This window comes from Paramormyrops kingsleyae, chromosome 2 (genome assembly GCF_048594095.1).
Source record: "Paramormyrops kingsleyae isolate MSU_618 chromosome 2, PKINGS_0.4, whole genome shotgun sequence".
Lineage (NCBI taxonomy): Eukaryota > Metazoa > Chordata > Actinopteri > Osteoglossiformes > Mormyridae > Paramormyrops > Paramormyrops kingsleyae.
The window spans coordinates 16,521,923-16,537,617 of record NC_132798.1 but is presented as its reverse complement, the minus strand read 5'-3'; the positions used below and the strand labels follow the sequence as shown (position 1 = coordinate 16,537,617).

Genomic DNA, 15,695 nt, shown 5'->3' with positions numbered 1-15,695 from the left:
CCAGTGCGTGGCCTGGCCTGGCATCACCTGACCGGAGCGTACCTTGCAGTGTGTGGTACTGATAGGGAGTCCGATATTGGAGGCGAACACGACAGTGAGTGCGGAAGCCAGCTCAATAGTGAACCCACTGCAGAGAGACACAAACCTCACGGTCAATCTGAAATCAAGCACTGCGTGGCCCCACCCCGGGGCGGAGCCTCGGAGTCAGAGGGGGTACGATCACCATGAGACAACTCCACCACTGGGGGCAGCTACAGTACCAGAAGCAACTGCCCCACCTCTGGTCAACTGAAACAGGAGGGGCCAAGTCGCATGCGAAAAGGGAAAGGCCCCCACCCCGGGGCGGGCGTACATGGCCAGACGGGACGGGTCACATTTCGAGGAAACGGCCCCGCCAGCAGGGGCAGGCTGCGGTAACCGCAATATCCACAGTAACCGCAGCGGCAGGTCTGCATGCATGTCACGCAGGTTTCAGGTGACTAAATTAACAAGTGAGAACACGTGTAAATACAGAACCTCTGTTCAATAATGAATACCTCCAGAGCTGCATGGGTGCTCGGGCCGCCAGCCCATGGCCCTCTCCATTTACGCGGCTGTGCAGTCGCAATGAATGCATCTCCATTTGATTAATATCTACTGCAGCACAGAGCGTCTACTTAAGCGTAAAGGCAGCGGAGTGGGGTTTCATCTTCACTCTTACACAGTCCTTGTAGAGACTGGCACAGACTATAGAATGTGATCTACAGACAAAAGTTTGCATAACAGGGTAAAGTTCTCAGCACGATCGCTGTGGAGATCTGGCCCCCCAGGAGTGTGGAGGGGGGGGGTGGCACAGGAGGGGATCAAACAAACAATTAGTCACTGGCTGGAAAATGGATGAAGTTTCAGGATGATGGAACAGAGTTGTCACTTTGGGAAAAAAAAACCCATAGAATGTCACAGCAAAACGAATTCCCCTTGGAATGAGGCAAAGACGCGCAATTTGCCTTTTCGGTTTGAAAGATGGGGGGTGGGGGGGGGCAGCCTTTGTGAATGCGGAGGAAAGGGTGACGACCTGGCCTAGTTCCCTTGGCTCTCGCACTGCTACTCATGTCAAGTCGTATACATGGAGATTGTCCGCTGGCTGGCTGGCGCTCCGACTGACATTCCGTCTCCCAGGATGCCCTGGGTCCGCTCACTTCCTGCCGGCCTCTTCTGAGGACAAATGACCACACAAACGACCGCCCTGGCAACCGGGCCCTGGCACGGGGGGGGGGGGGGGGGGGGGCGGGGGTTTACTTCAGTAGCTCCCGTGACGGCAGCCTACCCTCTTCTCCTCCTTGCCATTGTCTAGCCAGATTTAGATGTTTCTAATTCTGTGTCCACCCCAGCTGTCAGCGGAAGCTTCCGGATGCCCCCGCCCAACAGATCGGACGACTTCCTGGCGGCTCAGCAGCGTTTCTCGTGTTCCCAGCTGACGCATCCCATTGTTACCGTGTGGCTGGCAGCCATGTGCTGCCCAAACTATCTGTAGGAGGCGCCATTTTCCAGAAAATGGACCAGTATGACTGGAGAACAGGTGCAAATTCTTAAGAACATCAGTTACCCTTCCTGAAGGACGTTTTATGACCGGCACAGGTGTAAGAACAAGCAGGACGCACCCATCCCACCAAACTCTGCTCTGTTTGAGCGCCACCTGCTGGCTCCTTAACATAATTCTCGAATCCAGTACAAAACTAATAGGTGACGGTTCTCATTAGTTGCTATGGTCACGCAAGTGCACAAACTCCATGATGGCAAAAGCAACTCGTTTGGGGGGGGGGGGGGGGGGGTGTAAGAGACACTGAGAATGCTGTGACAGGTCATACACACTGACACCCCCACCGAGCACACGGTCTCACCTGGAGGGGGTTATGGGGGTCAGGTCCTTGCCCATGGTCTGGATGACACGGCGCCCCCACACCCACAGGCCGGCGCAGATGCCCACGCCCCCATAGAAGAGCAGCCAGATGGGCGTGACTGCATCCTGCATTACCCCACCTTGCTCGTAGATCATCCACAGCGCCACCAGGGGGCCGATAGCATTACTGCAGCACAGAGGAACACGCCATGTGTATGACTTCCTGCCAAAATACTTACTCTTTAAAAACTCAGATTTAAAATGTATTTTTAATTTGGGGGAGGTGTGTGTGTTTTAAGGGGGGGGTGTCTCGGTGGCCAGGGTACCTGACGTCGTTGCCACCGTGGGCAAAGGAGCCGAAGCAGGCAGTGAGGATCTGCAAGAAGTGGAAGAGCAGGAAGACCTGAGCCTTGTCCTTCTCCTCCTTGTCCTCCTCGGCCGGGTCCTCCATGCCCAGCGGGGGAGGGGCCTCCAAGGAGTCGGCGGCCAGCTTCATCTCGACCCCGCCCTCCTCAGCCTCGATCTCGGCCTCGGCCACGGCGTTGCAGTAGCTGGAGTAGCTGTCGTAGCGAACGCGCTTCTTGGAGTAAGAAACGCTGTCACCCACCAGCTTCTCGCTGTCCTCGGGCGCGGCGCCCGTATCGGTTCGCAGCAGCGGCTGCACGGGCATGCCGCAGATGGCCGCCGTGTAGCACGTGTAGCTGTTGTTGCGACGCAGCAGCCGGTAGCTGTTGTCCGGGCCGCCGCCGGGCCGCTCGTCTTCCAGCCGGCCCAGGTGGATCTTGTGCAGCAGGTCCTTGTAGAGGCCCGAGTCCTTGTGCACCGTGTGGTAGACCTGGCCGTCGCTCCGCATGTGCCCGTCGAAGCTGAAGCTGCCGTTGGAGATCGGTGACTTTAAGCAGCCGTTGGTCATGGAGTGAGTGCGGCCTGTGGACAGGAGGCAGCAACAGTGCGTTAGCACGTTAGCGTGTTACTACCCAGTGGGATTTGATGGCGTGACGTGCCATGATGGACTACAGCGAAGACGGGCTATCTCAACTAGGTCGGGACTTGTTAGCGACACGAAAGTTGATTTGTAGCAGTGGGAAACACCAGGGAGCAGCAGCCTCACCATAAACCCTGCCATTGGGCAGCACAGCACCCCCATTGGCCAGGCTGCTCAGCTCCCCCGCGGACTGGGTCAGGGGGACCACGGCGTCGTCCGTCCCCTTGGCCCCCGGCAGTTCCTTGAAGACGGGAGCCTCCTCTTCCTCTTCTGGGATCTTATCCAAGCTCTCGTCCGATATCCTGGAGAGAGCGTGCTCCTTCTTCAGCCGGCCTGCAGCGGGAAGGACAAGCAGTCAGCCATCATCCCCGGAGGTGACAGATTGCAGACTCCCCCCGCCCCCCCCCCCCCCCAGCAGAGACAAAGGGCTGAAGGGGGCGGAGAGGTATATATTAGGCACTCCAGAGGAGACGGACTAAATTGTTTTTACGTGGAAGGCTGAAACAAATTTCGATCCTTTGCTGACAGGGTGACATAAAAATAAAACACCTTTGACCTCAATCTCACACCATGTGTGGCAGCCCTGAGAAACCGTACCAGCAGATAGTGTGGGGGGAGGGAAGGGGGGGGAGGATATGCAGGTTGGCTGTGACGCGTTAGCGACGGTTCAGCTCGGCCAGGGAGATGGGGGCAGACGTAACAGCGAGGGGTATACGGGAACGGCGGTAAGAAGAACAGAAATAAACAGACACTGCCGTTAGCGGTACTGTAAGCAGCTCTAATAGTTACTGCAATAAGCCACCGGTAACAGCAATTAAATCATACATTTGCATAAACCATCAAATTATTCACATAATTTTCTCTGAAAATGCTTTTACCCAAAAGTTCCGGGTCTTCCAGGTCAATTACGGAGATGTGTATGCAACTGGCTCAGTTGGAACATTTAATGGTACAACAGCGGCGTCCCTTGGGAAGTTCTAACCCCCGCCCCCCCATCCTCCCCGATTGGGCGAAACGCCAGCCCTGACGTACCCGCGAATCAGCCCTTTTGCATTTGCGGACCTGCAGGTGGGGGGGTTGAGTGCCCCGCCAGAGGCCACAGATCAAACAGCGAAAGCCCCCGCCGTCGCCGCTCTCAGCGTAATAATAACAACAGACTTGCTTAACACAAGCTTGTATCTGGGGCAGCGTAACACACAGCTGTGCCCTTGACCGGTTTTTCCACTTTCCCCGAGCACACAGCAGGTATTACCCGCGAGGTCCGAGCCCGCCCGGGCTCCATAATGGATCAGAACGTCGGGGAGGGAGACAAGGCTGGGGGGGGGGGGCAAACACCTACTTGCTATTTTCCTCCTCATCCACGGGCAGACGAAGATCCAGACCAGTGCTGCACAGACCAGAGATCCAGCCAACGTGATCAGGGCTATCGCCCAGACCGGCAGCATCTCCAGGCCCAGCACTGAGGGCGAAGAGCATGTAAATTAGCGAGCGACTGGGGGCCAATTTCTTCTTTCTTTCCAGGAGTCAGCTCCGGACTTACAGGGGGCTCCGGTGTACATGATGGAGAAGGTGTTGATACCAATGGTGGAGGCATAGAAGAGAGGTAGAGCTCGGAGGCCATTGGGGACCGGGTCATCCTGTGAAGCAGGGGAGCGGGTTATCTTTCCAACTCCCAAAAACGTTTCAGCCTCCATCAGCAAAACGCCAAACTTCACTATCCTCACCACGAACAATGACACGCCTCTAAGACTCACCGTCAAAACAGATGCCTGTTTTTCTGGCAATTAAACAATGGAAAAGTGCTGTCTACCCGCTCTCTTCCCGCCGAGACCGCAGTTGACCAACAGGAGGTGCTGGTCAGTTCCTGAGCCGCGACCTCAACCAAACCAAAGCAAACTTCGCCGGGCATCTCGTGCAGGGCCTTCTTGCAGAGCCACTGGCTGCCCACAGGAAGTTGAGAGGCTGTGGTATTCGTGACTCGCCCACAGGACGGCCACGGGGCAGCCGCAGGACAGCAGGAAAGCCGGGGGCACATTCCTGCACTGGCCTCCGCCTCAATTCTGCCTGAACCAAAGCGCCTTTAACCTCCCTAACAGCTGCACAAAGAAAACCTCCAGCTGACGCAGCTCCTGCATCGGAACTTTCCTCGCCCGTATGCCACCTTGGCCAAAAGCATCTGCTAAATAAATAAGTGTGTCACTTATTAACATCACGGAGTGTAAGTAAGTAAGTAAAGATTGTCTGTGAAAGGAGCTTAATAAACGAGCCACAAAGCGCTGTACAAAAAAACCAAACAGAAACAACATAAAGACACACCAGTGAAAGTAGAGAAGGAGCAAACTCACCTTGCTGAGGATGAAGTACCTGATGAGAAGGAACAGTAATCCAGACATGATTCCAGACAGAAGAGGGGAGATGAACCATGAGGCAACTGAAGAGGGAGAGCAGAGTGTAACCGCAGTATCAAAGCCCCCCCCTCCCCACCTCCTCGTTCTCCATCCAGGCCCGAAACAGGAGACAAACTTCTCCAAAAACAAGCACCAAACACACCTCGTTCTTTACAGCTACCTGAAGCTCCCTCAACTAACCAAACCCAACATCCACCATCCCCTCATTCTCTGTACAAACTGCCCCCCCCCCCCCACCACACACACGCAAACACAATTCCATGTACTTTACCACACTTGTTTCTGCTGTGTCACCCGAAAACATACACCCCCTACACAAACTGCACAGTCAAGCCAACCCACACAACTTCATGGTTAGTTTGTGGAATTACACACAAAAAAAAAAAAAAAAAAAATGTATCTGAAACCAGTAATCAAAAAAAGCGAGAGTGACTCACCGATCTTAACGAGCTGCATCCACTGGACGCCCTGCGTGCCGATGGCTACCATGGAGAAGCCGATGGTGGAGCCCACGATGCAGTGGGTCCCGGAGATGGGCAGCTTCAGGAAGGAGGCAATTAACTGCCACACCGCGGAGCCTAAGGAGCGAGAGGAGTGATGGAGCAGGGTCACCAGCCATGACGCGGCTCTGCACTAAGCATCACGCTCGTCTAACCTCTGAAGGGATCAGGCACATGTCAACACATATGGAGTCAAAGACCAAAATGAAGCATCGAAAGCTGAAAGGCTTTCCAGAGCATATGAGGCGGCAACAGGCACATTCAACATTTTCCAGAAGCCAAACTCGCTAATAGGAACAAGAAAAACATCAAAGGGAGTGTTCCAGCTGACCCGGGCAATGCTGAATCATTCAGTTCCTCGCATTGGCAGCCCTCTGTCATTGTCACCGAAGCCGGCCAATCATCCAACCCTTTCACTGCTTCAAGCTATGATTCTCAGGTCAGTCGCCTCCAGTCACCTCACTTCAAAATATTTCCAACCAATCGGCTCCATTCTGCATGCCGGTAGACCAATCAATGCCCTTCTTAACATCCCGCCAAACTGTCAATCTCTAACCAACAACCATTCAATTCCCAAAGAATAGAGGGTGTCCGGATCGTTGCCCTAACCTTCTCAGTTTTCAGCGTTTTGACTTCCTAGCAATTCCACCATATTACAACTAACCATAGGCAAAACGGACCCGAGACACAAAGTAAACAGAACAGAATACAACATCTGAGACAATAATAACATCAAGTAATAACAAATGATGAAGTCCAGTTTAGCTACTTCCGACATTTGGAGCAGACTTTGATTCCGGCACCATGCTTTCGGCCGGCAGATGCCTCTTCTCTACACGCTCTGTCTATCCCGAGTGCTTTCTTTACATGCCGTACAACACATGGCATCTCTTGGGAGGGTTACAGATGACCGGAAGACCAGCATCACCCTCGCTGTGCTTGCTGGCAGCCAGGAAAGCAGCAGCACTCGGTACGCGTGGGGGGGGGCTGCTTCACAGCAGGCCCAGCTGAGATACCCTGACTGATTTTCACCCTCAACACAGCATGAGCCTCACTCCCGGACATCATCACTTAATAAAACGGCTCAGACACGACCTCTCATGCCAATCCCACAATCAGAGGTATGATTTCTGTGTCCTCCTGGCTACAATGTCCTGCACCTCCCATAGTGCATTCTGTACTTCCAGGGTCCTGCCCCAAAACTCCCCTCTCTGCACCTTTCTCAAGCTTGTTCTGAATCCAGATGCTGCATTGAACAGCTGCAGCCCGTTCCTTGAGACAGGAATTGAGAGAAACTGGACCTTGCAGCATTTTGCATTTTTTTTAAGTAGTGTTACTGATCTGCATTGTGCTCTTCCAAGGCTATTTGTTTATTATTTAATTATCCTTTCTATTTATTATTTAAATTATCCTATTTATTTTCTGTTGTTCTTTGTACTGGTTGTGGCGGAACAAGTTATTATTCTAGTTCACTTGTTGCACTTGGTCAACAAAACATCTATAATCATCATACTAAGAGCAGCCGAGTATCACATCATCAAGCAGGAAGAAGCACATCTCAGCTCATGCGGTGAGGAAATGTCGCTACCTGTAGATCAGGAGTGTTTAGTATCAAGGGTCATGTCATCAGAGAAGACTCGCGTACAGGAAGGTCTTCACATCACACTAACGAGGAAAGGACCAAAGAGCAGAACTATAAGGATCTACGTCTACGTTGGTGCAGCACATAGGGGTAAATCTTAAAGCATCCATGGGCAGAGCACACCATTCACATCACCTGAGCAAGTCTCTCTACTCAATGTACCAAATATTCAGTGGCAACGTCACCCCTGAGACAGACACTGCGGCAGAGGCTGCACCTGTCCGTTTTGAACAAGCCAATGGAAAAACCCTCATTTGCATAAAGTACAAAGACCACCAGCTTAACGACTCACCACATTCAACAGGCACACTTACATATCCATAATAATGGCAAGCACACCATTAGCCATGGAGCAGGACAGAGCAAATGTGCGAGAACCAAGTGATTATCTCTATTTACATAGTACCAAAGCACGGGAACCTGGACAATTACCTCTAACCGCATAAATTAGAGATTATGGACTACAGATTCATTTTGTTGTCAAACTCGTAGACAAGGAGAGGCCCCACGTTTGTGTGTCATTAAGGGAATCATGACGAACTCGGTTCAACAAGAAAATCATCAGCATCGACAGTACAGTTGAGGGCAAGAATCCACAAGCACTGCGCTATGGATGCTGAAATCATAGCGCAAGCATCCTTCCATCACCATTTCACATTCACCACACAGCAGTTACCTTAGCAGCCGCTACCGTGCACATGTTGTCGTGGATACCAGGAGGAGGGCTACTTACCCACCATTGCGCTGACCTCCCCAGCCATGAGGACGGGCACCGAGTCATTGTAGAGGTTCACGTCAATGATGCCCTTCCGGATGGTCTCTCCAACTTTGGCCCCCAACAGCACGGAGCCCAGCGTCTCGAAGATGGAAGCCAGGATGCAGGCCTGCCGCAAGGTGACCACGCCCGAGCCCACAGCCGTGCCGAAGGAGTTGGCCACGTCGTTGGCGCCCACCGAGAAGGCCAGGATGAAGGCGATGATGAAGCCCACCACCACCAACCACAGGTACGACTCCAGATCCATCTTGACTTCTTGAGTCAGAATTCAAAAGAACCCAAAAAAAAAAAAAGAGGTGGGGGGGGGGGGGAATGAAAATCCCAGAAGCAGGACGGGGCGATTGACGGGGGCAGCCGCTCCTCCTGCAAGAAGGGACCTCAGGCAGGTACCCAGAGAAGTTCTCGGGGAAAAGCAGGCTGCTAACTGAGCGATTCCTCGTCAGTCCGTGGGGTGTAAGTTGGAGTCAACTGGAGACAGCATTCCATAGTTCTGCTCGGGACTCAGCGCTGAGGTTCCTTACCTGTCGGAAAGGCGGAAGGGAGACAGACAGACAAGTGCTGCAGTCACACACTTTGGAAATAAACCAGCAGCAGAGCGCAAAACAAGACACGCAGTACCATTAAGCACAACTGTCAGCATGTAACCCGACCCACCAACCCCCCCCCAGTCGGAGATGATCTCTATTGCCCCGAACAGGAGGTGACGCTCAGCTTCAATGGCACGGGATGCCGACGCAGTGGGACGCACGGCTGCAGAGAGGCCCCCGTGCAGGAGGGAGACATGTTGTGCTGCCCCCAACACCAGCACAAACACATAACCAGGTCATGTGACCTTCAGATAGGGTTTGGCACATTTCCGGAGAATGCCAGCCCACCCCAGAATGGATTAGAAAAGAAACACCTTTACTATGAACGAAAGATGTTGGCAGGTTCAGGATCAAACTCCTCCTACCAGTGTGTCCACCGCAACCCCCCTTGCCTTCCTCCTCAGTAAATACCCAACGACTGGGAACTGAAATCAGGGCCCAAAGGCTGTATGTCTTTCATATGAAAGCGCAGGCCTGCCTGGCTCTGCTAAGCCTATTGTTCAAAAGACCTTGAGTGTAAACGGCTAAAATCCAGACTAATACATTCCGTGAACAGCGAAGAAAGGAAGAGCCGAGGTTTCTTGTCACGATGCAGTAACCACTCATGCGGAGGCCACGGGAGGAGCAGGGCCCAGCTGAAAGCCCAACACCCCCCCCCGCCAAAGCTCAGCTCCTTCCTGTTTCAGCCAGATAAACCCGCAGGGAGCCGACGCAACTGGTGGAGATAAGGAGGTGGCGAGTGGTCGCTTGAAACACGGCGGAGAGTCACACGCTGGAGGCGGACGCGGCTGGACTGCGATCCCGCCAGGGTCATACACGGACCCATCAGCGCCATGCTTTCAGTCCCTCGCAGAATTCCAGCAGCCCAGGTTTCAGCGCACACGCACACGCACACGCACACGCACACGCACACGCACACGCACACGCACACGCACACGCACACACACACACACACACACACACACACACACACACACACACACACACACCATGGGACCCATCATCCACCCACAACCTTTAACCACAGGTTACAGCTTTAGTCAGCTTAAAGAAATACCAGTTCTCAAATTTAATTTTGGAAAAATTTAAAACCATTTAGACTTTCTTCGCCCCATGCTGTTTTTATTCTTTTTTTTTTTGGATGGGCAAAGTAATTAAGTGTGTGGAGGTATTTACCCCACCCTACCAGTAAGGGAAACCTGCATAGACGTGTCTGTGCCCCGAGTTCCCCCCCCCCCCCTTTCTGAGAGCACCTGATGATCTTAAGCAAGCTGTATTCACAGCATTATCATTCCTGTGATGGTGGGGGCCGGGGGGCTCGACAGGGAACACTATCTGAAATGCCCCCCCCCACCACCAAGCCAGGCATTTGCTCTTAGAAGGAAGGAAGGCAGATGTTGCGAGAGGAGTCGCAGAAAGCCAAGCATCTACTCCCAAAAGCTGGTCCCTAATTGCTTTCCTTCCCCTGGTTACAGATCTTAAGACGAGCTCACAAAACATCCACCCCATGGAGTGACACGACGTGACACGTAAACGAGGGGCTTTGGGGGGGGTGAGTCCCAGATGCCTGTTGCACCCCCGTGACCTGAAAGCCTGTGCGGACGACCGGCAGCAAGGGAGTGTGCTCTTCTGATTGGCTGAGGCAGGTGGAGGTCGAAAAGTGCAGGGAGTGAGATGGCTCATCTTGTGACCTTGGTGAAATCTTACGTCAGGTTCCCCACTTTCAGTCCGACAATCTCCAGTGATTAATGGGGGTGACTCCTCAACAAAATGATTCATTCCTGCTTTCAGTTAAAAATAAAGGTAGGTTTACAATGAAGGGTTTCCTAGACGAGGAAAGGAAGGCGTGAGGCTTCCCAAGGAGCCGGGCTCAGTCTGCAGAGGGATGGGATCCACAGTTCGGGATTCCGGCTCTGAAGCTCTGATCCGGCTTCAGTGCGAGGGAACGTCAGGAAAATTCTACATCCGCTTTGCATATCAGATTCATTGCTAATTTGTTATAATACCCAATTATCGTGAGAGATGCATAGAAAAACAAAAATGACCAAAGACGCACAGAGCTGCATGTCGTCAAACACTGAGACACACGTGTGTGAGGTACGGTCCAGGGGCTCAGCCAGGGCTCTCTATGCAAAATCTAAGGGGTTAAATTGAGAGTCTGGGGATGAGCGGGCAGATACATGGACAGCCAGACAGGCAGACACGTGCACATGCACACATACAAACAAACACACACACACATACAAAAAAAAACTGCAGCGCGGTCAAACAGAGAGCAAACTCGCCACGCGTGAAAATTTTAACAAGAGTCATGCACAACCGGTGCCGCGTGTGGACAGGAAGACAAATTACCTGCCGGATGACTCTTCAGAGCGAGAGTGGGAAAGGAAGGAGGAGAAGGAGAGGTGCGGAAGAAAAAAACGAGATCCTCTCCACTCACCTTCGGACACGCAGCCCTGCAGCTTGTGCTCCTCAGACTAGAGGGGATACAGAGAGAGAGAGAGAGAACGAGAGGAGGAGAGACCAGAGACAGAGACCGGCTACGGCGTGATACAGAGAGACAGCACAGCCTGAAGGAGGGATAGAGGTGGTGAATGAGAGAGGGATAGAGAGAGAGTGACTGATAGAGGAAGGGGGGAGTGAGTCAGAGGCTGGAGAAGCAGCAGGTCACGCAGCTTCACGCAGGCAAGAGCGGCTCTCGCTCCTCACGGCATCACAGCGCTAGTGGAGTCTAGACGGCCTCTTAAAAGGAGGCAGCCGCATGTGGGAGGGACGGCCCTGCATCAACGCTAGGCCGACCAATCACAAACGAGGGGGTGGGGCCACCAGACACCCCTGCCAATCAGGCTCACAAGAGATGGGGAGACGGGACCGGTAGGCCAATCGTGCACTTGGAATGGGGGGTGGGGGGGTGTCTGAGACTCCACAGGCAGGCGCGCAGTCAGACCAAGGGCATGCAGCAGTGTTTACGTGGAGAATGATGCACTGGTGAGTCACAGTGTGTTCGTTACATGAGTCTGAACGCAGTTGTGCAGCTCTGGGGCAAAGGCAATTGCCTAAGGCAAGGTGTCAATGGTTGACGCACTCGTATGTACGCTTCTCTCTCTCTCTCTCTCACACACAAACATGACAGCATCCCCACGCCTAATGATCAGGAGTGAGAAGCATCACAATGGCCTCTTTGAGCCAAGAAGCTCTTCCTACTGTAGTGACATCACGCGTCCGTTCCCCACCGGACAGAAGGCGGCCGCTGACACGGGGAACCTCCGAGGCTCGGGGCCTCCCACGGAAAACAAGGCGGACCCCGAGGGAACAAAGGGTTTCCTGTCAGCGCATGGACACATTTTGGTGGGAGAGACACGATTCCGCTACGTCTGTCAAAACACTGAGGTCATGAGGGCGTCGCAGAGGGGATGAAAAACATAACTACTGTAAACAGTCACATGACTCATTCAGGGGTTAGAGAGTGCTGGCACCGAGGCTATCAGTCTGCAAAGGCCTGGCAGCGTGCACATGCACACACACATGCACACACACATGCACACACACATGCGCACGCTCAGCACAGAGCTCAAGGGAAGGTGTACAGAGGCCAGTTAGAACCTTCCATCTCTCACTAGTTTGGTCCCCCCTAGTCCACATCGTCCCTCTCTGTGGCACTGACTCCCCATCGGTGCAGCTCAGTGAACATCCCTCTCTGTGGCACTGACTCCCCATCGGTGCAGCTCAGTGATCATCCCTCTCTGTGGCACTGACTCCCCATCGGTGCAGCTCAGTGAACATCCCTCTCTGTGGCACTGACTCCCCATCGGTGCAGCTCAGTGAACATCCGTCTCTGTGGCACTGACACCCCATCGGTGCAGCTCAGTGAACATCGCTCTCTGTGGCACTGACTCCCCATCGGTGCAGCTCAGTGAACATCCCTCTCTGTGGCACTGACTCCCCATCGGTGCAGCTCAGTGAACATCCCTCTCTGTGGCACTGACTCCCCATCGGTGCAGCTCAGTGAACATCCCTCTCTGTGGCACTGACTCCCCATCGGTGCAGCTCAGTGAACATCCCTCTCTGTGGCACTGACTCCCCATCGGTGCAGCTCAGTGAACATCCGTCTCTGTGGCACTGACTCCCCATCGGTGCAGCTCAGTGAACATCCGTCTCTGTGGCACTGACTCCCCATCGGTGCAGCTCAGTGAACATCCGTCTCTGTGGCACTGACTCCCCATCGGTGCAGCTCAGTGATCATCCCTCTCTGTGGCACTGACTCCCCATCGGTGCAGCTCAGTGAACATCCGTCTCTGTGGCACTGACTCCCCATCGGTGCAGCTCAGTGATCATCCCTCTCTGTGGCACTGACACCCCATCGGTGCAGCTCAGTGAACATCCCTCTCTGTGGCACTGACTCCCCATCGATGCAGCTCAGTGATCATCCCTCTCTGTGGCACTGACTCCCCATCGGTGCAGCTCAGTGAACATCCCTCTCTGTGGCACTGACTCCCCATCGGTGCAGCTCAGTGAACATCCCTCTCTGTGGCACTGACTCCCCATCGGTGCAGCTCAGTGATCATCCCTCTCTGTGGCACTGACACCCCATCGGTGCAGCTCAGTGATCATCCCTCTCTGTGGCACTGACTCCCCATCGGTGCAGCTCAGTGAACATCCGTCTCTGTGGCACTGACTCCCCATCGGTGCAGCTCAGTGAACATCCCTCTCTGTGGCACTGACTCCCCATCGGTGCAGCTCAGTGATCATCCCTCTCTGTGGCACTGACTCCCCATCGGTGCAGCTCAGTGAACATCCGTCTCTGTGGCACTGACTCCCCATCGGTGCAGCTCAGTGATCATCCCTCTCTGTGGCACTGACTCCCCATCGGTGCAGCTCAGTGAACATCCCTCTCTGTGGCACTGACTCCCCATCGATGCAGCTCAGTGATCATCCCTCTCTGTGGCACTGACTCCCCATCGGTGCAGCTCAGTGAACATCCCTCTCTGTGGCACTGACTCCCCATCGGTGCAGCTCAGTGAACATCCCTCTCTGTGGCACTGACTCCCCATCGGTGCAGCTCAGTGATCATCCCTCTCTGTGGCACTGACACCCCATCGGTGCAGCTCAGTGATCATCCCTCTCTGTGGCACTGACTCCCCATCGATGCAGCTCAGTGAACATCCCTCTCTGTGGCACTGACTCCCCATCGGTGCAGCTCAGTGAACATCCGTCTCTGTGGCACTGACTCCCCATCGGTGCAGCTCAGTGATCATCCCTCTCTGTGGCACTGACTCCCCATCGGTGCAGCTCAGTGAACATCCGTCTCTGTGGCACTGACTCCCCATCGGTGCAGCTCAGTGATCATCCCTCTCTGTGGCACTGACACCCCATCGGTGCAGCTCAGTGATCATCCCTCTCTGTGGCACTGACTCCCCATCGGTGCAGCTCAGTGATCATCCGTCTCTGTGGCACTGACTCCCCATCGATGCAGCTCAGTGATCATCCGTCTCTGTGGCACTGACTCCCCATCGGTGCAGCTCAGTGAACATCCCTCTCTGTGGCACTGACTCCCCATCGATGCAGCTCAGTGAACATCCCTCTCTGTGGCACTGACACCCCATCGGTGCAGCTCAGTGAACATCCCTCTCTGTGGCACTGACTCCCCATCGATGCAGCTCAGTGAACATCCCTCTCTGTGGCACTGACTGCCCATCGGTGCAGCTCAGTGAACATCCCTCTCTGTGGCACTGACTGCCCATCGGTGCAGCTCAGTGAACATCCCTCTCTGTGGCACTGACTCCCCATCGGTGCAGCTCAGTGAACATCCCTCTCTGTGGCACTGACTCCCCATCGGTGCAGCTCAGTGATCATCCCTCTCTGTGGCACTGACTCCCCATCGGTGCAGCTCAGTGAACATCCCTCTCTGTGGCACTGACTCCCCATCGGTGCAGCTCAGTGAACATCCCTCTCTGTGGCACTGACTTCCCATCGGTGCAGCTCAGTGATCACCAACTTTCCTTCACTTTTGTATGATGATGTCTCTTTGCAGCACTGACACCACATAGAGTCAGTGACATGCATTCCCTGGAGCCCTTTTTGTATTGGGGTGTGTTTTATTCAGGGCGAGAGAGATAATATTACCACCCCCCCCCCCCCCCCAGGTACCAGGACGAGGTCGGGAAACCACCCCGGCCTCTCCCTTCCACTCAATACACACATTTTCAGTAAAGACAGATTCACAGAAAAATGACGTAGAGCCACTGATCCCAGAAGGAGACCTCATACGGCACAGCTGGCGTCCAGCCCTCCACCTGCCACACACAGACACCCCATGGGGTCCCGCCGGCCCCCCACCACGTGACCATGCGTACATCGTCCATAAGTCCAAGATGCGGGTCTCGGCAGAGTCTGTCTCAAGAACAGCCCTGTGACGTTTTCCCATGTGTGGCCGACGCTTCCAGGGTCCAGACGGCCTCTTTAAGAACCTCTTCCCATCGGTGTAAACGGTCGTTTTATCTGCACATTACATTACAGTTTGTCACACAGTGGCTCATTGTGCTGTTATTGACGGATCCCATGGGAGTTTTGTCCCCTATTATCATGACAAGTGCGTAAATACAGTCACCCCTGAGCAGAGCTACTCTTCTGTCACACAAACAGTGATTACACAGGACAAGGACAGCTCACAGGCAGCGAAGCTCGCACAAAATAGGCCAGGAGAGAACAATGTGAGATTCAGGGGCATTCAGGTATGTGCAGAACTCAAACATCCATAACAGGTCAGGATGGAACCTGCTGTATGCGAGTCGTTTGATTGGCTGGCTTATTAATTCGCTTCTTGGCATTTAAACAAATGTGCTACAACTGATTGACTGGCTCAATAACCCACTCAATGTTTGAAAAGTGAAATAAGCTACATTCACGCCTGATTTTCTGG

The 15,695-nt window shown here is 53.8% G+C and overlaps 1 protein-coding gene across 7 annotated transcripts in view; it reads right to left on the bottom strand.

Moving 5' to 3' along the window:
* slc20a2 (solute carrier family 20 member 2) overlaps nt 1-15,695 on the bottom strand; it is a 35,714-nt gene that overhangs the window by 6,782 nt on the left and 13,237 nt on the right. For 4 of the 7 annotated variants that reach the window (XM_072706767.1, XM_072706762.1, XM_072706773.1 and 1 more), the window contains 9 exons: nt 8,148-8,710; nt 5,710-5,850; nt 5,210-5,295; nt 4,405-4,501; nt 4,204-4,323; nt 2,991-3,197; nt 2,206-2,806; nt 1,881-2,066; nt 43-127 (listed from right to left, as the gene is read on the bottom strand). In XM_072706767.1, coding sequence (XP_072562868.1) covers nt 43-127; nt 1,881-2,066; nt 2,206-2,806; nt 2,991-3,197; nt 4,204-4,323; nt 4,405-4,501; nt 5,210-5,295; nt 5,710-5,850; nt 8,148-8,436 — 1,812 coding nt within the window. In that variant the 5' untranslated portion in view covers nt 8,437-8,710. Of the gene's footprint in view, nt 1-42; nt 128-1,880; nt 2,067-2,205; nt 2,807-2,990; nt 3,198-4,203; nt 4,324-4,404; nt 4,502-5,209; nt 5,296-5,709; nt 5,851-8,147; nt 8,711-11,128; nt 11,254-15,695 lie in introns of all 7 variants that reach the window. The other 3 variants (XM_072706763.1, XM_072706765.1, XM_072706776.1) reach the window with 3 other exon arrangements.